The sequence below is a fragment of the Prionailurus viverrinus genome, chromosome A2 (assembly GCF_022837055.1).
Source record: "Prionailurus viverrinus isolate Anna chromosome A2, UM_Priviv_1.0, whole genome shotgun sequence".
In the NCBI taxonomy this organism is placed as follows: Eukaryota; Metazoa; Chordata; class Mammalia; order Carnivora; family Felidae; genus Prionailurus; species Prionailurus viverrinus.
In genome coordinates this window covers 41995843-42022135 of record NC_062562.1, presented here as the reverse complement: position 1 = coordinate 42022135, position 26293 = coordinate 41995843, and the positions used below count along the sequence as shown (strand labels likewise).

General features: G+C 34.9%; 1 protein-coding gene across 12 annotated transcripts in view; it reads right to left on the bottom strand.

Moving 5' to 3' along the window:
- Positions 1 to 26293, bottom strand: part of CHL1 (cell adhesion molecule L1 like) — a 203325-nt gene that overhangs the window by 58017 nt on the left and 119015 nt on the right. For all 12 annotated transcript variants that reach the window (XM_047850468.1, XM_047850466.1, XM_047850473.1 and 9 more), the window contains 5 exons: positions 23118 to 23292; positions 16542 to 16647; positions 13217 to 13404; positions 2044 to 2166; positions 787 to 957 (listed from right to left, as the gene is read on the bottom strand). In XM_047850468.1, coding sequence (XP_047706424.1) covers positions 787 to 957; positions 2044 to 2166; positions 13217 to 13404; positions 16542 to 16647; positions 23118 to 23202 — 673 coding nt within the window. In that variant the 5' untranslated portion in view covers positions 23203 to 23292. The remainder of the gene's footprint in view (positions 1 to 786; positions 958 to 2043; positions 2167 to 13216; positions 13405 to 16541; positions 16648 to 23117; positions 23293 to 26293) is intronic.

The following is a 26293-nucleotide window of genomic DNA, read 5'->3' as shown; positions in this document are numbered from 1 at the left end:
GCTTAATCTTGAACTACCACAGATGAGTCCAAGGTCGAGAGGACACAGATTACAGCTCTATTACAGAGAACTGAGGCTGCCAAAAGCGATGCTATAGTGAAGACCTGGCAAAGTGTATCTACACATAACAATGAAAAAAAAACCATGAACCAAATTAGACAATGAAATGGTAATGCCAACTTTCGACTCTCCCAGAGCCAATTATTCAGTCAGTGAACTGTCGGGGATTATCTCTGCCCTTTGAATCTTATGGTTCTTTCTCCCACTAATGACTTTTTCCCATTTGGGAACCCAGACTGGCATCTGCAGAATCAAGCAGGGAAGAGAGGCAATTCAAATAACTTTGCCAATTTGGGAAGAACAACAAAGCTTGATGTGATAAAAAAAAAATTATAATATTCAATCTTTTTATTTTCAACTCCTATTTTCTTCGACATTTTCAGCCTTCTAGTTACTCAAGATCACGATGCATCAAAGCCTGAGACTTGCTTCAGAAACCTTAGAATGTCATCGTGTATTGCACCCACTGCAAATGACCAGATCCTGCAGACGTCAAATGAAATATACTTGTACTGTGAATTGAGATTTGATTTTCTGGCTCTGAGAGACAGAGCTACTGTAGGTCTGCAGCTGCAGATGTCTCTTTCATCTGGATGAAGTCTCTAGAGTTGAACTAAACAATGGCGGAAAATATCTACCCAGCTTTAACTGGCTTCAGCCAGAATGAAATTGCAGGCGCATTTGTATTCAGCATTCACGACAGAACGATAAATTATTTGGACTTACAACTGTTAACTGTTAGTTTCATTGGCATTTTCTGCACAATAGTCCTCAATCTTGGGAATGCAGCAAAGCAACAGTAATCATTTCGACTGTCTTTTTCTTCCACATTTGCAAAGTACAGATCTCCCTTTTGACTCATGTATACTCTTTCATCTTGTTCAATGTGTTCTAACTCTGGAAGGAAACATTTTGTCATTAATAGGAGCAACTGTCCTTTATTGTGCTTCATCCCCCTTCTTTATTTTCCTTTCTTTCATATTATTTCATTTCATTTCATTGTTCATGCTTGCTCTTCCTATTCCTCACAAGTCTGGTCTTAAAATAAGAGCAGTGAGTGAGAAGTAAAAAGTAAAAACAAAAATAAAAAACAACAACAAATCCCCTGGGAACATACTTTCCACCATTAACCAAAGAAACCCACTGGTGGACAACCATTCTGTACCTTCTACCTCTCCTTACCACCTAGGCTGCTACTTCTATACTGGTGTATCTGAAAACTGGTCCAAATGGTTCAAACAGATCTCCCCAAATGTCATGTGTAAGACATGAATCTGTCTTTCCTGGATGCAGCTTGGAAAGTTCTAGAGTGACTGGAGTCTGGAATGTTTGCCTGCAGCCAAAAATAGTTTGTCTCGCTTTCTTCCAAGTACTGTACAAATATTATCATTTTTCTCTCTGCATTACACTGTGAAAGCATTTAGGGCACATTGTGAAGGCACATGCCGGAAGAACTATACAAGAAGCTGGAGTTTCAACTTGAGAGTGAATACAATTTTTTTGGCGAATGAAACACAAAGGTTCATGCTAATTTCTCTGTGGGTCACTCTATGTAGCAGGTAGAACATTATTAAATAGAAATATAAGGCTAGCAACACAGACCTAAACCATCCTCAACTTTGACGTGGACTATATTCCAAAGGTAAGTAAGTTGTTTGGAATGCAGATAGCATTTTCTTCATAGACATACATTACCATATCAATAGCCTCTACTCTTCCAGCTATGATAAAATCAAGAGATATAGTTAAGGATTTTCTAGTGTTTTCATGTATACACTTAATATAATATTTAAAACTTGAAACACACTCTACAGATGGATATAATTTTTTAAAAAACTATTTCATTCCACAATGATAATGTGCTTTTTCTTTTTTTCCACGTTGATAATCTTACATTGTTTTTAAATCTTTCTTCCGCTATAATATCTGACATGATGCATGAAATTAAAAGGTCTCCTATGTATGGAACAGAATGTTACTTACCAATATTCATCCAGTAAATGTGTAAAGGTGGAAGGCCTTTGGGAGGGTTGCATGGGAGGACGATTGGATCTCCCTCCTCCACTTCAAGAGGGTCAATTTTTTCTTTTGGGAATTTTGGAACATCTAGTATACAAAATTATTTAAGACAGTATTTTTAAATTAACTTTTAATGTCACAAGCAATAATATATTAACACCTTCTTTTTAAAAAATAGAGCATGCTTAACAAATTCAGTGCCCCAAATCTTGGTTCTTGTATCTCCCCTGCAGAAGAAAACACTGTTAAGAATCTGGGGTGCATCATTATAAAACTTTAAAAATGCTTCTACATTTTGCAAGTGAAGACAACAAATATTTTTGCTATGTGACATCAACTAGCAACAATATGTTGTGCATATTTCTCTGCATAGAACTACAAGTTCTGAGTCACAGGATTCACTGAGTTTAGTATCTGATAGATAACTTTTTTTATTCAAACACTGTGATTTATTTTCTAGGCAGATACATATTTTCTGCCTTGGCTTTACTGTGAAGTCCTTGATTTAATGGGCAAATACTCCATTCAAAGCATAACCAAACAAATTAAAAATTCAAAGCCCACGTGGGGCAAATAGTATGAATACAAAAAGCCAAACATGACCATTTTAAGTTGCTAAGAGAGTCTTCCACATTGGAATCACTCCCAGAAAATGAAATTTTAAATGAAATGGAATTGATGTAGGAAAGGAGAGTTGGCAATATTTTAACATTTTTCCCCCATTCAAGAGGCAGTTTCCTAAGAGGGCAATACAATTACAATGGAAATCTAAGTCACAACTAAGCAGAATGTGAAACCCAGCACCACTGTGTGATTATTATGAAATTATTTATAAAATCATTTTAAGAACACTCAAAATGTATTATGCCTGAACACTACATTAACACCGTATGATTTTATTAGGGGGTTTTGAATGATATAATTAATAAGTCTTTTATGGAAGAAAAGGACCTTACGAAGGTATGTATAACACTGCTGGCTTGATGGAATTTGTTAGGGGGTATTCCATCTCTATATTTCATTCTCAAATGGTGGTTCACAAAAGACAATCATTACTCTTGGAAGTCTAGAGATACACTCATGTATTGTAAAGTTTCTTCTGGAGGAGCTGTGTACATTTTCTATGTATTTATTCCCTTGTCCCTCAACTCCGACCCCAATTCCTTACTGGTTGAAGGAATTTGCTGACATTTCTCTTATTGATGCACCAGCTGGTTACACTGAATTGCTTTTTGTCTAAATTCAAGGACCCTTCAAGGCTTAGCACTGCAGGGGCAGTGCATTATATACAGTGCCTTTGCTAGTTTGGAAGGCAGGTTTCAGTCATGTGACCATCCTCAGTCAATTCCTCTTGGTCAACCCATTGTGGCAGATTTCTCGTAGTGAGGCTGGAAGCATATTTGAAACAGCAACTATCGTGGCATCATGCTTTTGCTCTAGCTAGCATGAAATTTCCACCAAGAGACAGGAAAGTATGTCTAGGGCCATCACTATGGTAAGGTCTTGTAGGTAAAATCTCAATGCCACCTATTTGGTAATGCCTTACTTAGCTTTAACAGAGAGCAAATACTATACAAGTCATTTTGTAGAAAGTATACACCTTATGCAAATAATATGTAGCAATTTACAAAACTATTAGGTGATCAAAGCTCCAAGTTCAAATCACTTATTTAGTGTAACTTGCTGTAAAAGCCCCTTGTTCATTGGTATTGAAGTTAACAGGGCCTTTAGATAGTTACTGAATCTATTTATACTCAGAGAGAAGGGGCAACAGAGGAAGGGGAACATAGATTAGAAAATGGAAAGTGCCTGTAATCCTGTTTTATAACAAGCAAACTTTACAATGCCTTACAGGAATACACAGTTCCCTGGGTGATAGCCATTGTAAAGTAGCTAATTAATAAGATATATAAAGCCCTAATTAGAGAGCTGCCCCCTCGGAGTATTCAGAAAAATCTAATGATTCAAACAGATAGTACTGCCAATGAAGCACTATCATCCATGCATTAATTAAATCTAGATTATAAAATTCTAATTCCAAAGATGTACATATGTAATTCAACTGGCTTCCAAGGCATCAATAATAAAAATAAAATAAAATTTATAAGCCTATCAAAACTTTTATCACATACCATAAATCTTTGGAACAGCTTTTGATCAAAGATGAAATTATTATCAGGAAAAAGTAAAGAACATTTATATATTTAATAATTTAAGGTCTGAGAATAGATATTATAAAAGACATTAATTTGTCAGTATTTTTTTTATGGTCCTCTTCTTTGACTTTGCCACTATTTAGTAAGTCTGGTTCCATGCTAGAAAGTGAACATTTTAATGGCCACAGATAAATGTGGAATTTAATTACTGTAACTCAACAGCAGGCATGAAGCTTATCTTAATTCAAATAAAGAAACAACTCCATTTAAAAATAACTTCAACCAATGGCTTTTGCTAACTGTGTTTCTCTGGTGATAAACATTAGCATTGTTGAGTTTGGACAGATGCAACACTTTAAAAAGTGAATTGCAAACAATTATTTTTCTTTTGTGGAAGCAACTACATTGCTTTAACTCGCCAACATATTTTAAATGAGTGCTCCATAAACAGCAAAAACACAATCACTTAATTATGTTTCAGTAACACTGGACTTGACCATGGAGTAGCCTCTCTGCAAAGGAAGCAGAATGTACTTGTACATCGGTATGTACCTAAGCAGAAGTTCAAGAATGTTTGGAAATCCCATAATAACCTAAGTCTACATGAAGTCGATTTCCTTTATATATAATGTCCCTATCGTCTATCTGCATTAAGAAATCAAGCATTTGACAGCACCCATCTTTTTTATTACTCTGCAATAAGCTTGCACAGTTACAATTCAGTGTCACAGTCCAATTTCTAGTAACAACTCCAATGGCATACATTCCCCAAAACCCAGTCAGAATCTAGCATGAAAACACTTTTCTAGAAACTAGTTAACTGGACAGCAAGCAGTCTTCTTACTGGAACTATCAATATAAAGCAAACCAGCAAATACAAAATTTCTAAGATCTCTACAAGTTGAGATGCTGACCATGAGTTTTGAAACTCCATTTCAATTCTTTCGACCAAACACACTGAAAAAAATAACATCTTTGTACTTGAAATGCAGATGCCTTCTAAAAAATATTTTGTATTTAGAGAAGAGTGCAAGCTGGGTTCTGGACCAAGTAGTGAAACTAATTGGCTTTGCCGCTTCAGACCAGTATTTTTACCCTTTCGTGCCCCCATTTACTTTTCTCTGGGATCCTAGAGTCCTGTGAATTCATATCCCTAGGCTCCTTGAAAGACTCACTAGCTTAGAAGTTTCTTAAGGGAAGGATATTGTAAAATCTAAGCTGTAGAGTCTTACCATGCCAACATGCTTAATAGTAAAGAGTAGTAATGAAACGGCATCAGCATAATTTAAGTTAATACAAATCATAGTAACTAAACCACCTAAAAGAAAGCCATTAAGGTGACTTAACCACTATCAAGTTATGTAACTCTGCAGATAATCTGTCTCTGGCACACAAGTAATCTCATCAAGTCTTCTTACACTCTTTATCTCTCTGAGTCTGATACTCTACTGCCAAGCTATTTCCAACAAAAAAGTGCAACACTTTTCAGCTCATGCAGAAGATGTGTTACCTAAATGATCAAAGCACAGACAACACTGTATAGCATTGTGGTTAAACACATGAACTCTGGAGCCAGCTGCTTGGGGCTGAACCCTGGCTTCATCACTTACTTAGTGATCAGAACCTGTTACTTAATGTGCTTCAGTTTCCTCATCCAAATTCACTGATTTGTGTCAAAGTTTAAATAAACCATTTCATATAAATCAATTAAATAACATGGGGCACTTAAAAATTATTCAACATATGTTGGCTAATAATCAAGTATTTTCACTTTGCCTAGTTCACCCGACTGCACTGTAGAGAGAGGAGATGGGCAAAGGGACATACAGCTTTCTTCTGCTGTGCCTTCTGATTTTCTCTGTAGCCTACATTGTAATGACTTCCGTAATTCTATGCAAATATTTGGAATTAGCTTTTACAGAGGAGGTGGGGAGGAAGCCAGAGGAAAGAAACAGTAAGTTTGTCATGTAGAACCTATGATTTAATGATACTCCTCCCCATTACTGGGCAAACGTTCCTATGCCATAAAATTTTATCTATTCTTTTAATGTTTATTTACTTATTCATTTTGAGAGAGAGAGAGACAGAAAGGGTGGGAAGGGTAGAGCAGAGATGGAGGGAGAGAATCCCAAGCAGGCTCTCTGCTATTACCACCGTGAGATCACGCATGACCTGAGCTGAAATCAAGAGTCAGATGCCTAACCAACTGAGCCACTTAGGTGCCCCAATAGAACTTTATTTTGACTTCTCTCTTTGTTTACAGGACTGGATTGGTGAGCTTTTGAGTGCCTTACATTTCCATTCAGTGGGTTTAGCAAACTGCTACAGTCTGACATCATTATGATGAATGCATGACACTGAGCTCACATGCTATATCATCCCTAATTCTAGTTTCCATATGCAAAGAAATTTAATTGATTCCCATTTCCTGGAGGGTACCCCATTAATCCATTTAGGACTACAGAGAATTAACATTGCCTTTCAGTCTATGAGCTGGTAATGAATTCATGCTAAGGAAGGATACCCAATCCAGCCCATGTCATTCCAGTCATTCGCACAACATGACAGATGAGAGGAAAATCCTTGGTCTTAATTAAACCTGTAAAACTCCAAGTTGCACTCTCAACAAATTGATCTTCTTTAGTTGGTTTGCATATATCAGTAAAAGAAATTAGCATATGCTACCAGATCCTGCTTTTGCTATTCTACTCCCCCGCAAATCTACTCCCCCGCAATAAATAGCCACAGTATGTCTTAAGGGAATTGCCTTGAGGAATCTAAGGAAGCTATACAAATGTAGAACCTAGCAGACCAGAAATTCTAATTGGTTTCCATTAAAACAGTATATAAAGGATTGCATTCCTAAGCCTGCCATTTCGTATATTACTTTAATAGTGTATGGAAATTGCTCTAGTATTTTTATTCATTCTTTTATTCTTCAGCCTATGAATCGATAAATCAGTCACTGATAATATGCATTCAAGCAGCATCTGGAGGCATACAACAAAAGAAGAATAGCATAGCATGACATCTTTACCATTTTTAAACATCCCAATTAGTATACGCACAACTAAAAGACTCTTCCAAGCAGTACATAACTAAATGCTTTAAAAACCCCAGAGAATTTTCACGTGGATTTCCTTAAGAGAACTATCTGTAATAACCAAAAATTGGAAACAATCCGAAGGGACATCAACTGGCAAATGGATAAACAAAGAGTGGTACATCCATACAGTGTAGTATTACTCAGCCATAAGAAGGAGCAAACTACTGATAAATGCTACAATGTGAGTAAGCTGTAAAATCACACAAGGTGGAAGGAGCTAGATGGGAAAATAATGTATGGAATGATTCTGTTTATATGAAATGTTCAGGAAAGAAATTTACTGAAGCAGAAAGCAGATTAGTGACTGCCTAGGGCTAGGGGTGGGAAGAGAGAGTAGTACCTACAAATGGGCATAAGGAATCTCTGGGGGATAATAAAAATGTCCTAATACTAGATTATGATGATGGTTGTACTAAAAATGTATTTTAAAAACTCAATGATTTTGCACTTAACACCAATAAAATTTATGATATGTAAATGATGCCTCAAAAAGTTGTTTTAAAAAATCAGAAAGAAAAATTGCTATAGGCTGAGACGGAGTAGGAATGGTAAGTGGAGGAAGCTGATCTGTGCTGTGAAGGATGGGCAGTACTGAATAGCCCAAAGAGAATTGTTTGTATTGTCATATCAACCACTGGCAGTTGTCAAAATAAAGGCTAGAAAGACCCTTATCTTCTTCTCAGAACCACTCACCACATACACAGGATAGAAGTTTCTTGAGGACAGCCTCTGTTTTGTTCACTGCTATCTCTCAAATTACTAGAAAAGTGGCTGGCACGTGAGGGGAGTTTAATAAAGACATGTTGAATAATTCACGGACTAACTCTCCACGCCATATTGCGGGAAATCCATTTAGTGAAGTGATTTTTCCTATGTTTGAAAACAGTACATTGTGTTTGTTTGGTTGGTTTTTCTTTTACTCTTTCATTCCCTAGCAAACTCAACTGCAGTGTTATTGAAAGCAGAAAGCTGAACAGCCTGTAAAAGGTTTCTGTTTGTAAGAAGTAATAATGGGATTTCCAGTTATTGTCCTCGTGTAGAAACTTAGGGGGCTAAAAAGCCTTTAAGGTTAGTCTAAAGAAAACTTTAAGACATCAGAGATGACACTCTAAAATTCAAATCACAAAATTTCTATCAATAAAAAAAAGAATTGATTCTCTACAGCTTAAGAAAAGAATCAATTGATAACATTATAGGAAACTTTAAACGGTCTCTGACTTCTAAACCCCAAAGGATTGGGATAGCGGTCCTCTTCAACATAGAAATGATTGCAGAAAGCTGTTAGACGATGAAGTAATTTCAGGAGAGACTGGAAATGATGCATAAGAAACCTAATTTATTTTGCTTTTTTCTACAGCAGCAGAAAAACATAGCAATTACCCACTACATAGCTCACATCCAAATCTCATCTCTTCACTGCAATGCTAGCCGATTCTGGCCAGAATTACCCTCACAATGTTCATGACTTCACTTGGTCTGCTTAGATAATGAGAAAAAAATATTTTTTAAAACCCTTTAATTGCAGAATCTCATATTAACATGTGCCATTTCATTCTCTGCAATAGGTCTAGCTTTTTCCTTTGTGTCTCCATAGCAACCATCAGAGTTCAGGTTGGGGATCATGCTGATGCTTTGCCTTCTACAACAGATTTTTAATATCCCTCTCACACATATCTTATTTCACCTATTTTAGTTAATTAGATACATAGATTATATGGTTATAGTTAGACTACAATATCTGGTTTTATAATATAAACTATAACATGACTATAGTTACACACTTACAGATAATTACATCTGTCTGGTTTTATGATCACAACCACAAATTTCATGGTAATAACTTTCTGATCCAGAATTCATGAACATCTACTAGTGAATGTCATTTCAAACCTAAACTCCTGAGGCCAGTTTTCAAGTTTACATGCCTCTACTTTTGCCATTACTATGCTATAACACCTTACTTAATATCCCAGTATATCTAATACAGACAAGTAAATATGGTACTTATAAATTTTGCATATACAAAAAAGCCATTTTCAAAGAATAAAAAGAAACAAACAAAAACAGCCAACACTCTTATCCACCATCCCACTGTACAAAACTCACAGTGTCGGGGCGCCTGGGTGGCGCAGTCGGTTAAGCGTCCGACTTCAGCCAGGTCACGATCTCGCGGTCCGTGAGTTCGAGCCCCGCGTCGGGCTCTGTGCTGACCGCTCAGAGCCCGGAGCCTGTTTCGGATTCTGTGTCTCCCTCTCTCTCTGCCCCTCCCCCGTTCATGCTCTGTCTCTCTCTGTCCCAAAAATAAATAAACGTTGAAAAAAAAATTTAAAAAAAAAAAAAAAAAAAAATTAAAAAAAAAAAAAAAAAAACTCACAGTGTCACCATGACCTTCCTGTCTGGTACAGAATCCATCCCTTTCCCCTTCCATTAGAGGAAACTACTATCCTTGTGTTTTATTCTTCTTTTTTTTTAATCTTCTTGCAATTTTTCTTTTCTAATTTTATTATTTGTTTTTGAGAGAAAAAGAGTGCAGGAATGAGGGAGGGACATAGAGAGAGAGGGACAGAGAGAATCCCAAGCAGGCTCTGTACTTTCAGCATGGAGTCCGATGCAGGGCTCAAACTCCTCAACTGTGAAACCGTGACCTAAGCTGAAATCAGACATTTAACCAACTGAGCCACCCAGGGGCCCCTGAAATTGTGTTTTCATCATTGTTTGTTTTTCATTATAATTTACCACATACAAGTATCCTCCTAAACAATAGTTTATCTTCCCATATTTTGCACTTCTGTTAATAAAATCATAGTGTATGTATTATTCTGAGAATTGCTTTGATTATTCAACATATTCCCAAGATTCATCAATTTTCACTGTGAGTAACTATACCACCATAGGTTTACTCATCCTATCATGGATACACTCATGTTTTTTTTCCAATATATTTTTTCATACAAGCAATGGAATCACAAATATGCCCAATTGACACAGATGAGTGCCACACACATGAGGAAGGAAATGGAAGAGCCAGGTTACAGGTGAGACCATCTTCCACTTAGGAGAGACTGACAAATATTTTCCACAGAGCAGGAAAGTCCACTTGCAATGGTAGTAGATTATGGGAGTTGCACATTCCCAACTAAAATTATTACTCTCAGACTTCGTAATATTTCCCAACTTTGTGGGAGCAAATGCTTTTATTATGTGGGTTACAGTACATCTATTTCTGACTACTAATGGTGATGAGCCCATTCTCATATTTTCATTTGAAAAAGGTATATTTTTTCTATTTATCTATATCTTTTAAAGTATTTTTCAACTATAAAGGCTTCACATCTCTTTGTTGGATTTATTTTCTGCTTCTACATTATTTTATCCCATCAATTTTTTTTTTTTAGTTTATTCTGTTGCCTTAAGTTAATTCATGCATTTTCATCTTAAAACTATGTTACCTAAAAAGCTTAGATCACTGGGGGACTCAGTAGGCTAAGCATCTGACTTTGGCTCAGGTCATGATCTCATTGTTCATGGGTCAGAGCCTGGAGCCTGCTTCAGATTCTGTGTCTCCCTCTCTTTCTCGGCCCCTCCCCCACTTATGTTTTTTTTCTCTCTCTCTCTCTTTCAAAATATACAAACATTAAAAAATAAAAATAAAAAAGCTTAATCATTAATTTTCACCTCTTCTTTTCTAATGTATGTTTCTAAGATGAAATGTATCTGTCTAAATAACGTTTTGGCTGCCTCATGCGTGTTTTCCTATGTAGAATTGCTACCACTGTCACTTCAAAATATGTTCTATTTTCTTTTGCCATTTCTCATTTGACCTATGAGTTTCTTAGACATCTGTTTATTGATTTTCAAAGATATAAGGCTTCTCTAATTTTGTTGGTATTATTGACTTCTAAGCCAATTGCATTTGGGTCATATTTATTTCATAGCTAATATGTCATCAAATATTGAAAAAAATGCATTCTGCAGCTTTAGGTGCAATGTTCTATACATGTTCATTAGTTGGAGCTTATAATTGGCTTCTTTAAATCTTCTGTATACTTACTGATGTTTTGTCTGATTGAGCTACCAAAAAATGAAACATATTTTAGTATCTCTCATTATTATGATAATTTGTCCATTTCCACTTGTACTTCTATTTTTGCTTCATATATTTTAATATTATATATGCCTAGGGAATTAATCTTCAGGAAGGCTTTTAAAAATAAATTCTAGGGGCACCTGGGTGGCTCATTTGATTAAGTGTCTGCCTTTGGCTCAGGCCATGATCTCAAGCCTCACGTCAGGCTCTGGGCTGACAGCTCAGAGCCTGGAGCCTGCTTCAGATTCTGTGTCTCCCTCTCTCTCTGCCCTTCCCCTGCCCATGCTCTGTCTCTCTCACTTTCAAAAATTAATAAACATTTTTAAAAAATAAAAATGAATTCTATTTTGACTAATATTAATTCAGACATTCCCATTTTGTTTTGAATAGCATTTATATGGAACATCATTTCCATCTTGTAGTTTTAATAACTCTGTACCCTTATGATTTAGATGTGCTACAAGGTAAACAATCCATACCTTTCTTTAAAGAAAAAAACTTGAAGCATTTAGTGTATTTACTTTCATCTTCAATTAGTCATATATTTGGATTTATTTGTACAGATTTTTTCTTTCCTTTTCTCACATTTCTTATCTTTTTCTCCTTCAAACAACAGGGTCTGTTAACCATTCATATTTTACTCTATAATTTTAATGTAATTACTTTATAAATCTTAAGATGCATACTTTACTTGTAAGACTCTAAATTCTTATCTAGAATAATATAAGGACTTTAGAATAATTTAAATCTAGTCCCCTGTCCAATTTTTTAGGATACGTCTTTTCATTATTTGTTTTTCTGAGGTTTGTGTACATTCTCACTGGCTTCCAGCATAAAGTGTCCATATCCTGGAAAGGCAATGACTCCGAATCTCTTTAGTGTCTATAAGTCTGCAAAAAGAAATTGCCAAATAGAAGCTGACAACAGTTTTTACATAAGAATGGACTCTGCAAAGATTTTAGTTAGAATCAGGTAATGTGGGATACCTTAAGAGCAGGGAAAATAAGTGACCAAATGTGGAAGTTGGTCATCAGAGATCCCATGCTGTAGAGGCAAAATATGGTAATAAAAGAGTCACTTAATCTTCGTAACAGTTATTGATAAAACACACCCTTAACAGTAAAGTAGTTTACAGTTTTCCATGATTATTATTTACAGAAAACATTGTTAATATATACCAATTACTGGCTATCCTCTCCCAATGGGCACTCATATTGCTGGAGTAAAGTAGGGCTATGAGATTGGCTTTGCCCACCTGACAAACTATGAGAAGTTGCCTGTATAGTTTCTTGTTGGAAGCAATTATTGCCTGGTCTCTGCCCCAGATTCTTTGACCAAGGTGGTGTAAATTTCACATAGTACACTCGCAGAATGATGCTATTTCTAGTGGCTGGGACCTCCAAAAGGCTGCATGGAGAACACCTAGCCTAAAGAGCTGCAGACCCACAGCCAACCACATAATCAGGGAATTAGCACGTGGGCCTGGAGAATACTTGTTGCAGCAACGAAATTTAGCCACATCTAACCAATGCATTTAGCTTGATTCTCATCTTATAAGGCAACGCAGACTCTTATTTTTTCCCATGTTAGATATAAGAATATTGAAACACAGCAAAATTATGTTGCTTTCAAAGATCATATTTAAAGTATCAAGATCTAGAAGATAACTTCCCTTATAATGAAACATAGGGCATATTTAAGCTGGTAATTAATTTATGAATGTGTTATTATTCTCTTCAACATTTCACTAAAATATTTGTAATATGGAATATCCATTGTAACACTTACTTGGTACTATAAATTCTATTTCTTCTGACATAGCAACCCCCAGTTTATTAGAAGCAAAGCAGCGGTATTTCCCTTGAAAATGAGATATGTGCCCCTCATTTGGGATCTTAAATGTTCCTGAGTTGTTAGACACAATTATCCGAGAGTCAGAGAGATCAAAAGTCTTGTCATCCTTAGTCCACATAAATCTGTAAGATAAAAGAAAAGTAAATAATCCTGAAAAATGAAAATGTATTTCTTAATTTTAAAGTAGTCATAATCAAAAGCACAACAATGACAAAACCAAGGCAATTTATGGTTTAAGAAAAAAAGATTTTTAATTGGCTATATAATAGAATACAAAAAAAAAAAAAAAGCCTTAGAAGAGTCTGAGAAATCTCACAAGCTGCTGTAGACTGAATGTTTATGTCTCCCCCAAATTCATATATTCAAGCCCAATCCCTTATTGTAAGCGTATTTGGAGGTAGGGTATCTGAGAGGTGCTTAGATCATGAGGGTGGAGTTCTCATGAATGGGATTAGCAGCCTTATAAAGGAGACTCCAGAAAGCGTTTCTGCTGTCTTAAGTCATGTGAGGTAACAGCAAGAAAATAGTTGTATATGAACCAGAAAGCAGGTCCTCATCAGACACCAAATCAGCCAAGGCCTTGATCTTGGTCTGCCCGGCCTCCAGAAGTGTATAACAAATATGTGCTTGTTGTTCAAGCTACCCAGTCTGTAGCATATTTGTTATAGCAAGGTGAACTAAGACCAATCCACAAAAGAGCTGTGACAGCTGAGAGAACAGAAATTGAAAATAGGTTTTGTTCTGTTCTTTTTGAAGCTATTTTAGCTTTTCCAACTGGAAAGGTATTTTACTAGTATTTCAAATACTACTCCATACAAACATATAATGTGTCATCATGTGTGTATGTGAAAAGCTCACTCAAAATTAAACAAACAAGTACTATTAAATGTGGTATTTCCTAACATTACTTTTAGACATATTAGTAACATATTTGAGACCATAATGAATATATAATTTTGGAAAAATTAGGTTTTCTAATTATTACAATGCTACTAAAGACAGTTTCTATGACTACATTATCTTCTGTCATATGATTACTGTATAAGTTACTCAATGATTTGAATTTTCTCCCTTTTATAAACAAATTGTGCACACAACCTTAACATATTTATTTTTTGGTTCTTGTCTAATATTTCATTAGGACAATCTCTTCAAAGACTGATAGACAAATAGCATAAGAAAATTTTTACAGTTGTTGATAAATGTTACAGAATTGTATTCCAGGAAAAACCCTACACAGTTAAGTTCTCACCATAATATGTGACCACCATGTCATTTGTATGGATGAGACTCTAAAAAGCCTTTTTTAAAACAACCTTATCAATCTAATAATGACTTCCCAACTTGATTTTAGTTAGCATTTCATATATGAATTACCCATGCAAACTGGGTAATGTTTTAGGACACCATATTATTACACTAACCTAGCTGATTATTCTCTCAACAGGATTAACAAACCTTCATGGCACACGTATTTTTGTTGGGAGTACGCCTGCCCCCCACTCCACTCCTTTTACTCCTTTTTCTCTCTCTGTTTTATGTTTTATTGGCTTTACTTACAAAGAACACAGAGAATCTATTCTTTTAAATTCCAGTACGTTGACTGGGATTACTTTACATATACAGAATTAAACACTTCCACTTGGCAATATGCTACATCTTTTCATTCTTTGAAATCTTCTTTCCCGATCCTAGGCAGAATTTTGTAGTCACCACCCCCAATTTAAATCCTGCATAGGTCTTATTACATAGTATTTGATATTGTTTTTGTTGATGTTGCTACCACTAATTGTTAAGATTGCTAGATTTTTTCCTTTTGGTAGTGTGATGAGATATTTTTTCCTTCTTGTTTCCTATTTATTTTCTAACTGCCTTGCATGGACATCTAATTAAGGTTTTTTAAAAAGTATTATTGGCCACTTATTGTAACCCCTTTGTATTTATAAAAGCTTGTTTTTTGTCCAGGGAATGAATATTCTTGGGTTTTCAGATAAAATAACAAATTACATAATAATAACAACAATAATAATAAATATTATTAATCATATTTTCTCATATGTATAGATTTTATTTTATTTTCTTACATAATTATATTGGACTTGGATCTAGGAAAATAAATAATGTTACTAGCAGATTCTATTCTGATTTCTGAATTTATTATAAGTGCTAGTAGTATTTCATAATTAAACTCATTCTGATTACAGACACAGATAAATTTGATCATTAATAATATCTGACGATTGTGTATTATCTTTTGATACAATAATTCAGTTCTTTAACATTAATATATATCATAATATTGATTGATCCATACTGATCAAGCCAGATGATCAACTAAATTCGTCTTCATTCCATACAATTCTGTCCACATTTACATATATTGATTGAATATATTCCATTTGGTGAAATAGAGATAATAATGATAATTTAACATGTTAATGATTCATTAAGAATGATTTTTAAAATAACATATTATCAGGCAGTAATCATGAGAGCCATAATACAATTTCAAATAATTTTCATTAAATATGTACCTTCTTAATTAATATATAGGAATTAAGAAAATCAATAAATGGGTAACTTTGCTGACAACTTGAGAATCACCTACATTAAAATCTAAAATTTTCCCTACAGCTTCTCCCACCTCATTCCCAATACACCCACATTTCTTTCTCCCTTCCAAAATACAGGAGGTATTTTAAAAATCCTTCATCACTGATTATGATCACTTACATTAACAGTTATTTAACTAATAAACTACTAGATAAAAATATACAATGCATATAGCATTCTGCCATCCAGGATGACTAAATATTTCTATGATAACTTAAATATCAAGTAACGACCTATTCACTAAGATATGTGTCACATTTAAGACTTGCAATAATAACTATGTATACAATGTCATGTATAAATGTATTAAGCATTTGGCTTAACAAATGTTACCTTTCACTAAGTAGAATAAAGGATGCTTTTTCACTTGTAACATAAGGAATGACAGAATATTTCCACGGTGCCAGAGCCCATGATAAGTATTTAACATAAGGTAAATCATTCAATGGTGAAAATAAATTCGACTTGCACAAGAACATATGTAAAATAGCCAAACTTTACCTTCATAGACATAGCTATCATTCTTTTGGCATGCTTACCTTAGTCACATGTAGACTTATACTCCAAAAAGCTTATAACAGTCAGAGTACAGAGAAGTAAAAACACTGTATGCATTAAACAATGATTTGTTTGAAAGAATACTCACGTTGGTTCTGGATTTCCTTTAGCTTCACACTCAATCTGAAAATATTCATCAAAGGGAAAGGCAACTTGCACTTTTGACTGTTTTATGATGGTTGGAACCTGCTGAACTAAATATCAAAATATGTATGTGAAGAACATGGTCTGCAAAAACTGGGTGAGGTTAATTTAGCTGTAACAGAAACAACTGAAATACTTTGTAGGGGAGGCTGGCTGGCTCAGTCAGTAGAGCATATGACTCTTGAGTTCAGGGTTGTGAGTTCAATCCTTATATTGGGTACAGAGATTACTTAAAAATAAAATCTTGAAAAATAAACATGCTTTCTATATTGGTAGGTAAAAGAACTATAAAGGAGTGAAAATTACAGAACAAATTTCACTTCCTCTTTGAACATGTATTTAATTCATTTTTCTGAGGTGTGCTCTTGGGTCATTAAAAAAAAAAAATTCCAGTAGAGTTAACACACGGTGTTATATTAGTTCAGGTGTACAATACAGTGATTCAACAATTCTATGCATTACCCAGTGTTCATCGTGATGAGAGTACCCTCATCACCTATTACACCCACCCTTTCCCTCACCTCCCTTCTGGTAACCATCAGTTTGTTCTCTACAGTTAAGAGTCTGGTTTTTTTTGTTTGTCTTTTTCCCTTTGTTCGTTTTCTTTCTTAAATTCTACATATTACTGAAATCATTTGGTATTTGTCCTTCTCTGACAGTCTTTATTTCTTAACGTTTATTTATTTTTGAAAGAGATAAAGAGTGGGCATGTGCGTGCATGAGGTGGGGGAGGGGCAGAGAGAGTCAGGGACAGACGATTGGAAGAAGACTCAGCAAGCCCCATATGGGCCTGGAACCCACAAACCATGAGATCATGACCTGAGCTAAAGTTGGACGCTCAACTAACTGAGCCACCCAGATGCTGTGACTGACTTCTTACACTTAGACTTATACCCTCTAGATCTATCCATGTTATTGCAAATGGCAAGATTTCATTCATTTTTATGGTTGAGTAATATTCCATTACATATATACATATGTGTGTGTGTGTGTGTATGCACACACACGTGTGCATACACGTACCACTTCTTCATCTGTACCACTTCTTCCATCTATATCGAAGGATACTAGGGGTGCTTCCATAATTTGCCTATTGTAAATAATGTTGCGATAAACATAGGGATATACATATCTCTTCAAATTCGTGTTTTTGTATTCTTTGGGTAAATATACAGTAGTGGAATATCTGCATCATGTGGGAATTCTATTTTAACTTTTTTGAGGAACCTTCATACTGTTTTCCACAGTGGCTTCACAAGTTTGCATTCCCACCAACAGTGCATGAGGGTTCACTTTTTTTCCACATCTGTTGTTTCTTATGCTTTAGATTTTAGCCATTCTGACAGGTGTGAGGTAACATCTCACTGTGGTTTAATCTACATTTCCCTGATGATTACTGATATTGAGCAACTTTTCTTGTGTCGATTGGCCATCTGTACCTCTTCTTTGGTGAAATGTCTTTGTCTTCTGCCCATTTTTAATTGGATTATGCAAAATATATTTACTTTTAAAGAATACATACATTTACTGCTACCATTTCATTTCATGTTGCCATATATGTTCACTTCATTTAATCCAGAATAAAAGAACAATTTGTAAAGCAGAACAAAGACTGCCATATCATTACAACTTTAAAGTCTCTATTTTTATTTTTTTTTATTTTTTATTTTTTTTAAATTTTTTAACGTTTATTTATTTTTGAGACAGAGAGAGACAGAGCATGAACGGGGGCGGGTCAGAGAGAGGGAGACACAGAATCTGAAACAGGCTCCAGGCTCTGAGCTGTCAGCACAGAGCCCGACGCGGGGCTCGAACTCACGGACCGCGAGATCGTGACCTGGCCGAAGTCAGACGCTTAACCGACTGAGCCACCCAGGCGCCCCAAAGTCTCTATTTTTAAATTACTGGCATTTAGTCTATTTGATGTGTGTATATATTTTTAACTTAGTCCAATCATTTTGACAGTTGTTTTTTATTTATAGTGTTCTAAGACATTATAATTAATATACTACTTTTACTACTTTTTTTATTTCCATTATTTTGTCATCACTTATTTGATAATTTTCTTATTATTTCATTTTTCTGTTTCCAGGTAACATGTACTTCCATAGATATCTTCAAGAATATGAACTTTTCCTTTATTGAATTAGTGACTTATGATAAATTTCCAGACATGGACACAAATAATATTTATTCTGGATATAGGATGACGTCATTTCACAAGAGGACATTTATTACAGACAAAATGGGAGTACAACAGTTTCCATCACCCTTGCCACAAATGAACGCCAGTATTTAAAAATGATAAAATATTTTGCTAATTTTACAAAGGAAATTATAACCTGCTCATTTTCTCTATTTTTATTTCTACACGTTGCTTTTGTTAATGAATGTTTTTCCCTAAGTTTGTTTATTATTTGTCATTTCCCATTTATAAATTTTCCTTTCACTATTACTGGGGGTCTGAGACTAGGTTTTTCTCCCTTTATGGAATTTAACACTAATAATCATCCAAAAAATACATAATGGTATTTTTAAATAGATTCTACATATTCAAGTACTCCTGGTCTTGTGAAAAACTTGGTGTGTGTGACAAGTTAAATAACCTTCAAGACAAACTTAAGGGGCGTCTAGGTGGGTCTGTCGGTTAAGCGTCTGACTTCGGCTCAGGTCATGATCTCACAGTTCATGGGTTCGAGCCCCAAGTCTGGCTCTGTGCTGACAGCTTGGAGCCTGGAGCCTGCTTGGATTTTGTGTCTCCCTGTCTTTCTGCCTCTCCCCTGCTTCTGTTCTGTTGATCTCTCAAAAATAAATAAACATTTAAAAAATTGAAAAACAAAAAAGGCAAAACTTAAAAATTGGGCAGAGGACTTTGTCTCTCCTCAAGTGAAGTAGCCAGATGGCATTTTGGAGAATTGTTGTTTATAAAATAAATATATTAATGCTAAAGATACAAATACGGATTATGTTTTAAAGGGGGACACAGATTTATGTAAATGTCTACTATCAGGGAGCAGTCAACAGTTTTCAAAGTGATACATTACCATTTTAGTACAGTTCTTACGTTTTCTAGAAAGGAAGGGGACAGCACAAAAATCACAAGGAAGTGTGAAAGATTCAGCTGCAGGAAATTGACTTAGGCAAATATGTTTTAAGAAAAGCAATTTGTAGAAAGGCACTGAGCCTGAGTTTTTAAGTAATATTCCACAGTGGAGTTACAAATAGGACACTAAACCCTGTGACATTTAGCCAGGCCCTGAGTCATTCTGTTTTTTCATTTGTAAAATTAGGGATTCAGGCTAGATAAATTGCTGGTAAGAATTTCTGGTCTTGGGATCCCTTTACATTCTTCAAAATTATACAAGACCCCACGGTGCTTTTGTTTGTGTGGGTTATATCTAACAATATTTTCCATATTAGAAATCAAAACTGAGAAATACTTAAAATGTTTATGAATCCATTTTAAATAATTGTATATGTTAAAATAAACACCTATTTTATCAACAACACTAAATATAATGAGGATGGTGGCAATGTTCTTACATTATAACAAATGTCTTTAACATCTTCATAGAAGGCAGCTGGATTCTCAGGTATATTTCCACACTCAATTTGTCACACAAGTTGTTTGGCTTAAATATATGAAGAAAATCTAGCTTTACACAGATAATGTACTTGGAAAAGGGTGAGATATTTTATCATCCTTTCTGATGATTGTGGACATTCCAAAATATATACCAGAACTTTACAAGTGGTAGTTTCTTAAATATTTACTACAATATGGAACCTGAAAGCATATCAATTAGCTTTTCATACTCTGTTATATGAAAATGTTTTACCCATGGGTTCCTTTTTAAAAAGATTTTATTTTTTAAGCAATTTCTACACCTGACATGGGGTTCAACCTTACAACCTCAAGATCAAGAGTTGCATACTCCACCACTGAGCCAGCTAGGCACCCCTATTCATGGGTTCTTTGTAATCCATGTATAATTTTGTAACATCATATGATAATCATTTGGGAAAAAGATACTGGTTCACTGACCCTGAGAGGGCATTGGTCCTGTTTTAAGCTTTGATGGCCAGCCTAGAATAAATAATTCAAAGCTATTATTTCCAATTCTAAAAAATAATTTTGGCTTAATGAATCTGATAACTCCATTTTACTAGTTTAGGGACATTAGCCCAAGTTTAGTCTTTATCCATTGGATATACATAAACATTTCAACAACATGCAAAAAACATTCATACCTTCAGTGACATTTGCCTAGTTTCTGACTGCTGCTATTTCTAAATAGAGCAGGTCTCAAGCTTATTGCAAATTCACATTATTTAAATTATATTGCAGTTACAAAGGATGAGGGATGATGCACAATAGCAACAGTCCCTAAGATATCAGCTAATAACTTGTGAACAACTTGTTTATTAGAACATTACTCTTTCTTAAATTTGCTAAGGTTGTAAAGTCTCAGCAATAACTAATTACTCAGGGAATGGAACTAATAACCTTTGGGTGTTTATAAGAATATATATTCTACATTATAAATCCTCTCCTCCATAATTAGGCCAATTACAGAGATACCAGACTCGTTGACATTCAAATTGGATACCTGCCTTCATTGCATCTGCTAGCAACTGCTCTAGAGTACCGAAATAAATGGATAATATTCAGTTGTTCTGAAAACATGTCATTAATATTTTATAACAATTGTTGTCTAAGGACATTAGAGCATGAAAATGCATAAGCAATTGAGACAACAAGAATAAAAATGTGAGCTATGGATTAATAAAAACTTTCAAATTCTTTACCACTGATGAACTAAATGAGAAAAGATGGAAATTTGAAAATGTATATTCTAAGAGAGTATGGTCAGGAATCTGAGTCTGAAATCTCAGGGCATCTTTGTTGCTACTGGGGCGGTGGTGGGGAATATAAAATTATTAACCCCTTTCTCACAAGGATCACCAAGCACATTGCTCTTGATTTGGGACTGCACTCAAATCAAAAGAATCTACTGAAGATGAATTATTTCCAGCTCTTGAACAGAATGTTTACAGTGAGGCTGGTATATATTGTGTATAGGCTCAGAGTACATCCACAGAACAGATAAGTGGAATTTCTTAAGAAGTAAGAATATTCAAAGAGAGACTTGACCCTCTGTCAAAGACACTGAAGAAGGTATTCTCACTTAAGGCTGAATTAATAGGGTAGGGCTGCCCAAAGTGTGTGATGTGCAACTGTTGTGTGAAGTAATTTAAGGCAGCTCTCAGAAAAATAGTTTAAAACCACATTATATTATACATTCAGAGACTTACTTCCTTTTCTATTCACATTCAGACTGGGTAATTCAGAAGAAAAGTTTTAGTTCAGAGTTAGCACTTCTCTTAATGTTTATTCAGCTTGCTGAACTCGTCTAATTGTCTAGAACTTAGATGATGTGTGAAGATCATTTCCAAAGCTAAGATTCAATTAAACAAGAAAGGCCTCTTGTATTATAAATCTCCAAATCACATATGGAAAAGAAAGCAGGGATAATACAGGAAGCATATGGATAAAAATATCTGAATAACCTTTCAAGGGTCTTTTGTATCCCACGTCCTTATAATAACACAAGACAAATTCCCCAAATCTCTACATTATGTAGCTGATACAGTATCACGTAAACTGCGCTTGCAGATATATTATTTTTTAACCAATGTACGTTATGATATACATTTCCATAAAACTACTGACCTCTGGATATGAATTCGCACTATTGAAGGCTCTACATTTTCAGAGTTGATATCATCTTATATTTTTAGTTGTATAAAAATGGCTTTTTAATGTTTTCTGAATTGACTGCTTTCATTCTTTTCTTAATGTTTATTTACTTATTTTCAGAGAGAGAGAAAAGAGAGAGAGAGAGAGAGAGAGAGAGAGAGAGAGAGAGAGAAAGGGGGAGAGAATGAGTAGGGGAGGGACAGAGAGAGAGGTAGGCAAAGAATCCCAGGCAGACTGCAGTGTCAGCACAGGGCCCATCCCATGAAGCATGAGATCTGGACTTGAGCCAAAATCAAGAGCTATGAAGGCACTCCTACTGTTTTCATTTGTAAATATACGATCATTTTGAAAAAAGATACCAAGTGTATTCAGTTTCTTTTTATCATAATTGGTTTAATACCATTAATTTCTGAATCATAACACTCCCCAAAATAAACTAAACCTAGAAAACTAACAGCTGTTGATAATAGTGAAGACTATCTTTGACAGCAAAACACCTGATCTATAGGTCATGTTTCTTGTTAGGTGACAAGTTTGCATAAGAGGCAAAAAGCCTGAGCTGCAAAATAATTATAGCAAGCATCCAAATACAAACCATCCAAATTTTTAAAAAGACGGTGATGAATTCTGATGACAGACTGTGGGAAAATAAATAGAAATATGATAGAAAAATCACATCCTCAAGCTACAAGTATTCTACTTAAAAATGAAAATGCAAATGAAATTCCATAAAGTAGGTATTGAATGCTGTCACTTTACCTGAAAGTGGTATTTCAATGGCTGTGGAGAATTTGAACAGGAAACAAATTAGAGATATGATTAATCCTCTTCCACCTATCTCCATTGTTCTTCAGGAAGGAGGCAACTCAGGAAGAATGAAAATTGTAGTGTCTCCTTTTACTTTTGGTTTAAAGCTGAGCAGAGTGTAGTTCACCTGGAAACCCAAAAAGAAACAGAAAGACCTATAATTTAAGCTCCTATACTCTGAAATAACAATATAGTATAAATAAATGTTTCTGTTGCAATAATTTTCCCCTTGATGAAACTGTTTTCTAGTAACTCCACATAATATAATTAGTTTTGCTACGTGGTTTTTTTTGTGTTTTTTGTTTGTTTGTTTGTTTGTTTGTTTGTTTTTTAACACAGTTGGTACAGGCTATACTGCAAACCACAGGCCATTCCAATGAATTAGGTTTTTCAGCCAGAGGAGTTTTTTGCTTCAAAGCACTCAAGGAAACTTGAATGGGGGTGGGTGTCAGGGACTATGAGGATAAATTCATTATAAGCCATTTTGTTCAAAATGTGGCTGTTTTTCAATCAATTCTTTATAGCAGGCATCTAACCCCATTTGAGTCATTTATGAAATATCACAAATTTACTCTTTGATTTTTCTGGCAAACAACTTTTCACATGCAAGGTTATGACACTAATAAAAGGTGAACAGCAAGATATAGGGAACAGAAAAATGAAGGACACATGCATAAAAACCCCAGCCACTTTAACTAAATTTCACAAACTTGGGGTTTGCGCAAGCAGAAAATAATGTCTTCATTTATTTTACATTTAAGCAGAATGTTAATACGCTCCATACTATATAGAAATAAACACTAAAAGGTCAATTTTCCTTTACATTCTCATACCATTACAATTTTTTTTCTGAAACACTGTGATAGAAGACATCTAAACACTGTTTATAATGCAGTTTTAAAAGTAAATTTGCTCAAAATGTGATTGTTCTCCAAATGTATCAATTTCTTTTTCCATAAAAACAAACTATTACTGTATTTATTCACTTAGAACTGGTACAAAGAAATTAATGAACATAGAGTCAGACAAACTATCAAATCTATATTTAATTCCAAGTATATAGACTTTTTTTAATGTTACCTCAACTTTTACCTGAAGAGATCATGCACTGGCATCTTTCATATATGCATAGTATAAAACACTATACATTTAAAATAGTAACTGATGCTGCTGTTGTGCTGTTTTATTCATCATTTTGAAAATCAGAAAATACAAAATCCCGTTTCTATTTTAATTTGAGGAAAGTTATGTTGATTACAAAGGAAAAAGCTCCCATCCCACCCCACCCACTTGCACCACAAAATGTTGAATTAGAGTAATGGCTTTACTCTGCGTTTTCTTTCTTTTTTTTCTTTAAAAAAATTTTTTTTTAATGTTTATTTATTTTTGAGAAAGGGGGGGGAGGGGCAGAGAGAGAGAAGAAGACACAGAATCACACGTAGGCTCCAGGCTCTGAGCTGTCAGCAGAGAGCCCAATGGGGGGCTCAAACTCTCAAGAACTGCAAGATCATGACCTGAGCCAAAGTCAGATGTTCAACTGACTGAGCCACCCAGGCACCCCTACTCTGCGTTTTGTGATCTCAATTGAGATCAAATGGGAACTGGGAAAAAGTTATTTTTGTGTAGTTCAGAAAATTTCCCCAAATGAAAAATAACTTACATTGGCGATAGAAAATATTCTCAAATGTATCATTGCATTGGCACCTACTTTCTTGATAAAATGAATTATTCTCATCAACAAAATGTGGAAAATTACTTTATTTATGAAAATCAGAATATTGCCTAACTATAAAAATTGAGTTCTGCATATTTGTACAAAGGTGGGAGATATTGAACCACATAGCTATTACTAAGATGAAAAAACAAGAAAATACTAATACCTTGTCCTTTGAATTTTCCTTTTCCTTCTCTCTTCTTGAAATACTTTGATCAGAGTCATCTCAATTCATTATTTATGCCTATATGTCACTCTTTACCTATAATCTATCACTTAATATTCTGTCCCATTAATATTCAATGCTAATTTCACTAAGGGCATTTCATGTATTTGTTTAATGATCTTGTCCTCTGTTAGTAGGGAGAAAGGCTTTCAAAACCATGATGCTTTTAGGCGACCATATTTCCATATTCATACATCACACTGTACTGAAACAGAAAATAGAAATACTAGATGGCCACATAAGTGACTACAGGCTCAATTTCCATTAATTCCTGATTTAGGCTAGTGAGCTCAATGGTGTCTAATTGCCATAGTAAAATAACTTGCAGGCACTAATTGTTCAATAGTGATGATCTGACTTAGGGAATTTTAATGGTTTTAACTACATGGTCTTGATGAGAGAAATTCTCTCCCATAAAAGGATGCCACATTGAACCCTCGACTTATAATAAGGCTATAAATTAAGAGACATAACAATAATGACACCAACAGTTTCCAGAATATGGAATGGTTAATTCTGTATCTAACCTATTCCCCTGCAGGGATTAGCTTCAATTCACCAGAGACTTCGATGTTAAGCGGTTGTTAGATAAAAGTCATTGGAAGTTAGAATGTGACTCCTTGCAGGCAAGACTCCATTAAGTGATGATGATAGCCCCAAAACAGCTTCCATATTAAAACAGGAATGCCAGTCATAATTTCACTGTCAGAATGCAAAAGGGCATACTATTTAGTAATTATGTTTTGCAACAGTAAGGTAGCAATAACATTATATTCCCATTTATCTTTCTTCAAAGAATGTTAACCTAATTCCTCACATCAGGCCTCAAAGATAAAGACAATTATTGGAACTTAGGGTAGAAATGACAGTAAGACTAGAAGAAAATAACACTAGAATATTTTGAGGCCCAATCACATAAAGCTGATGGCTGATTGCTTATATTAATGACATTAACTCAGATCCAAAAAAGAATCAATGAATTTTCATGGGTTTAATTTTACTTCTATCCTAGCTCATCTTTGGGAAGAAGAAAACCATCTCTGACATCTAACTCAAAAGAATCATATACGGTGTCATGTAAAATTGACCCTTCTTGACTGCCTTAGCTTTTAAAGCATGACAGGAGGATAAGGATTAAGAACACAGGGGTGCCTGGGTGGCGCAGTCCATTGGGCATCCGACTTCAGT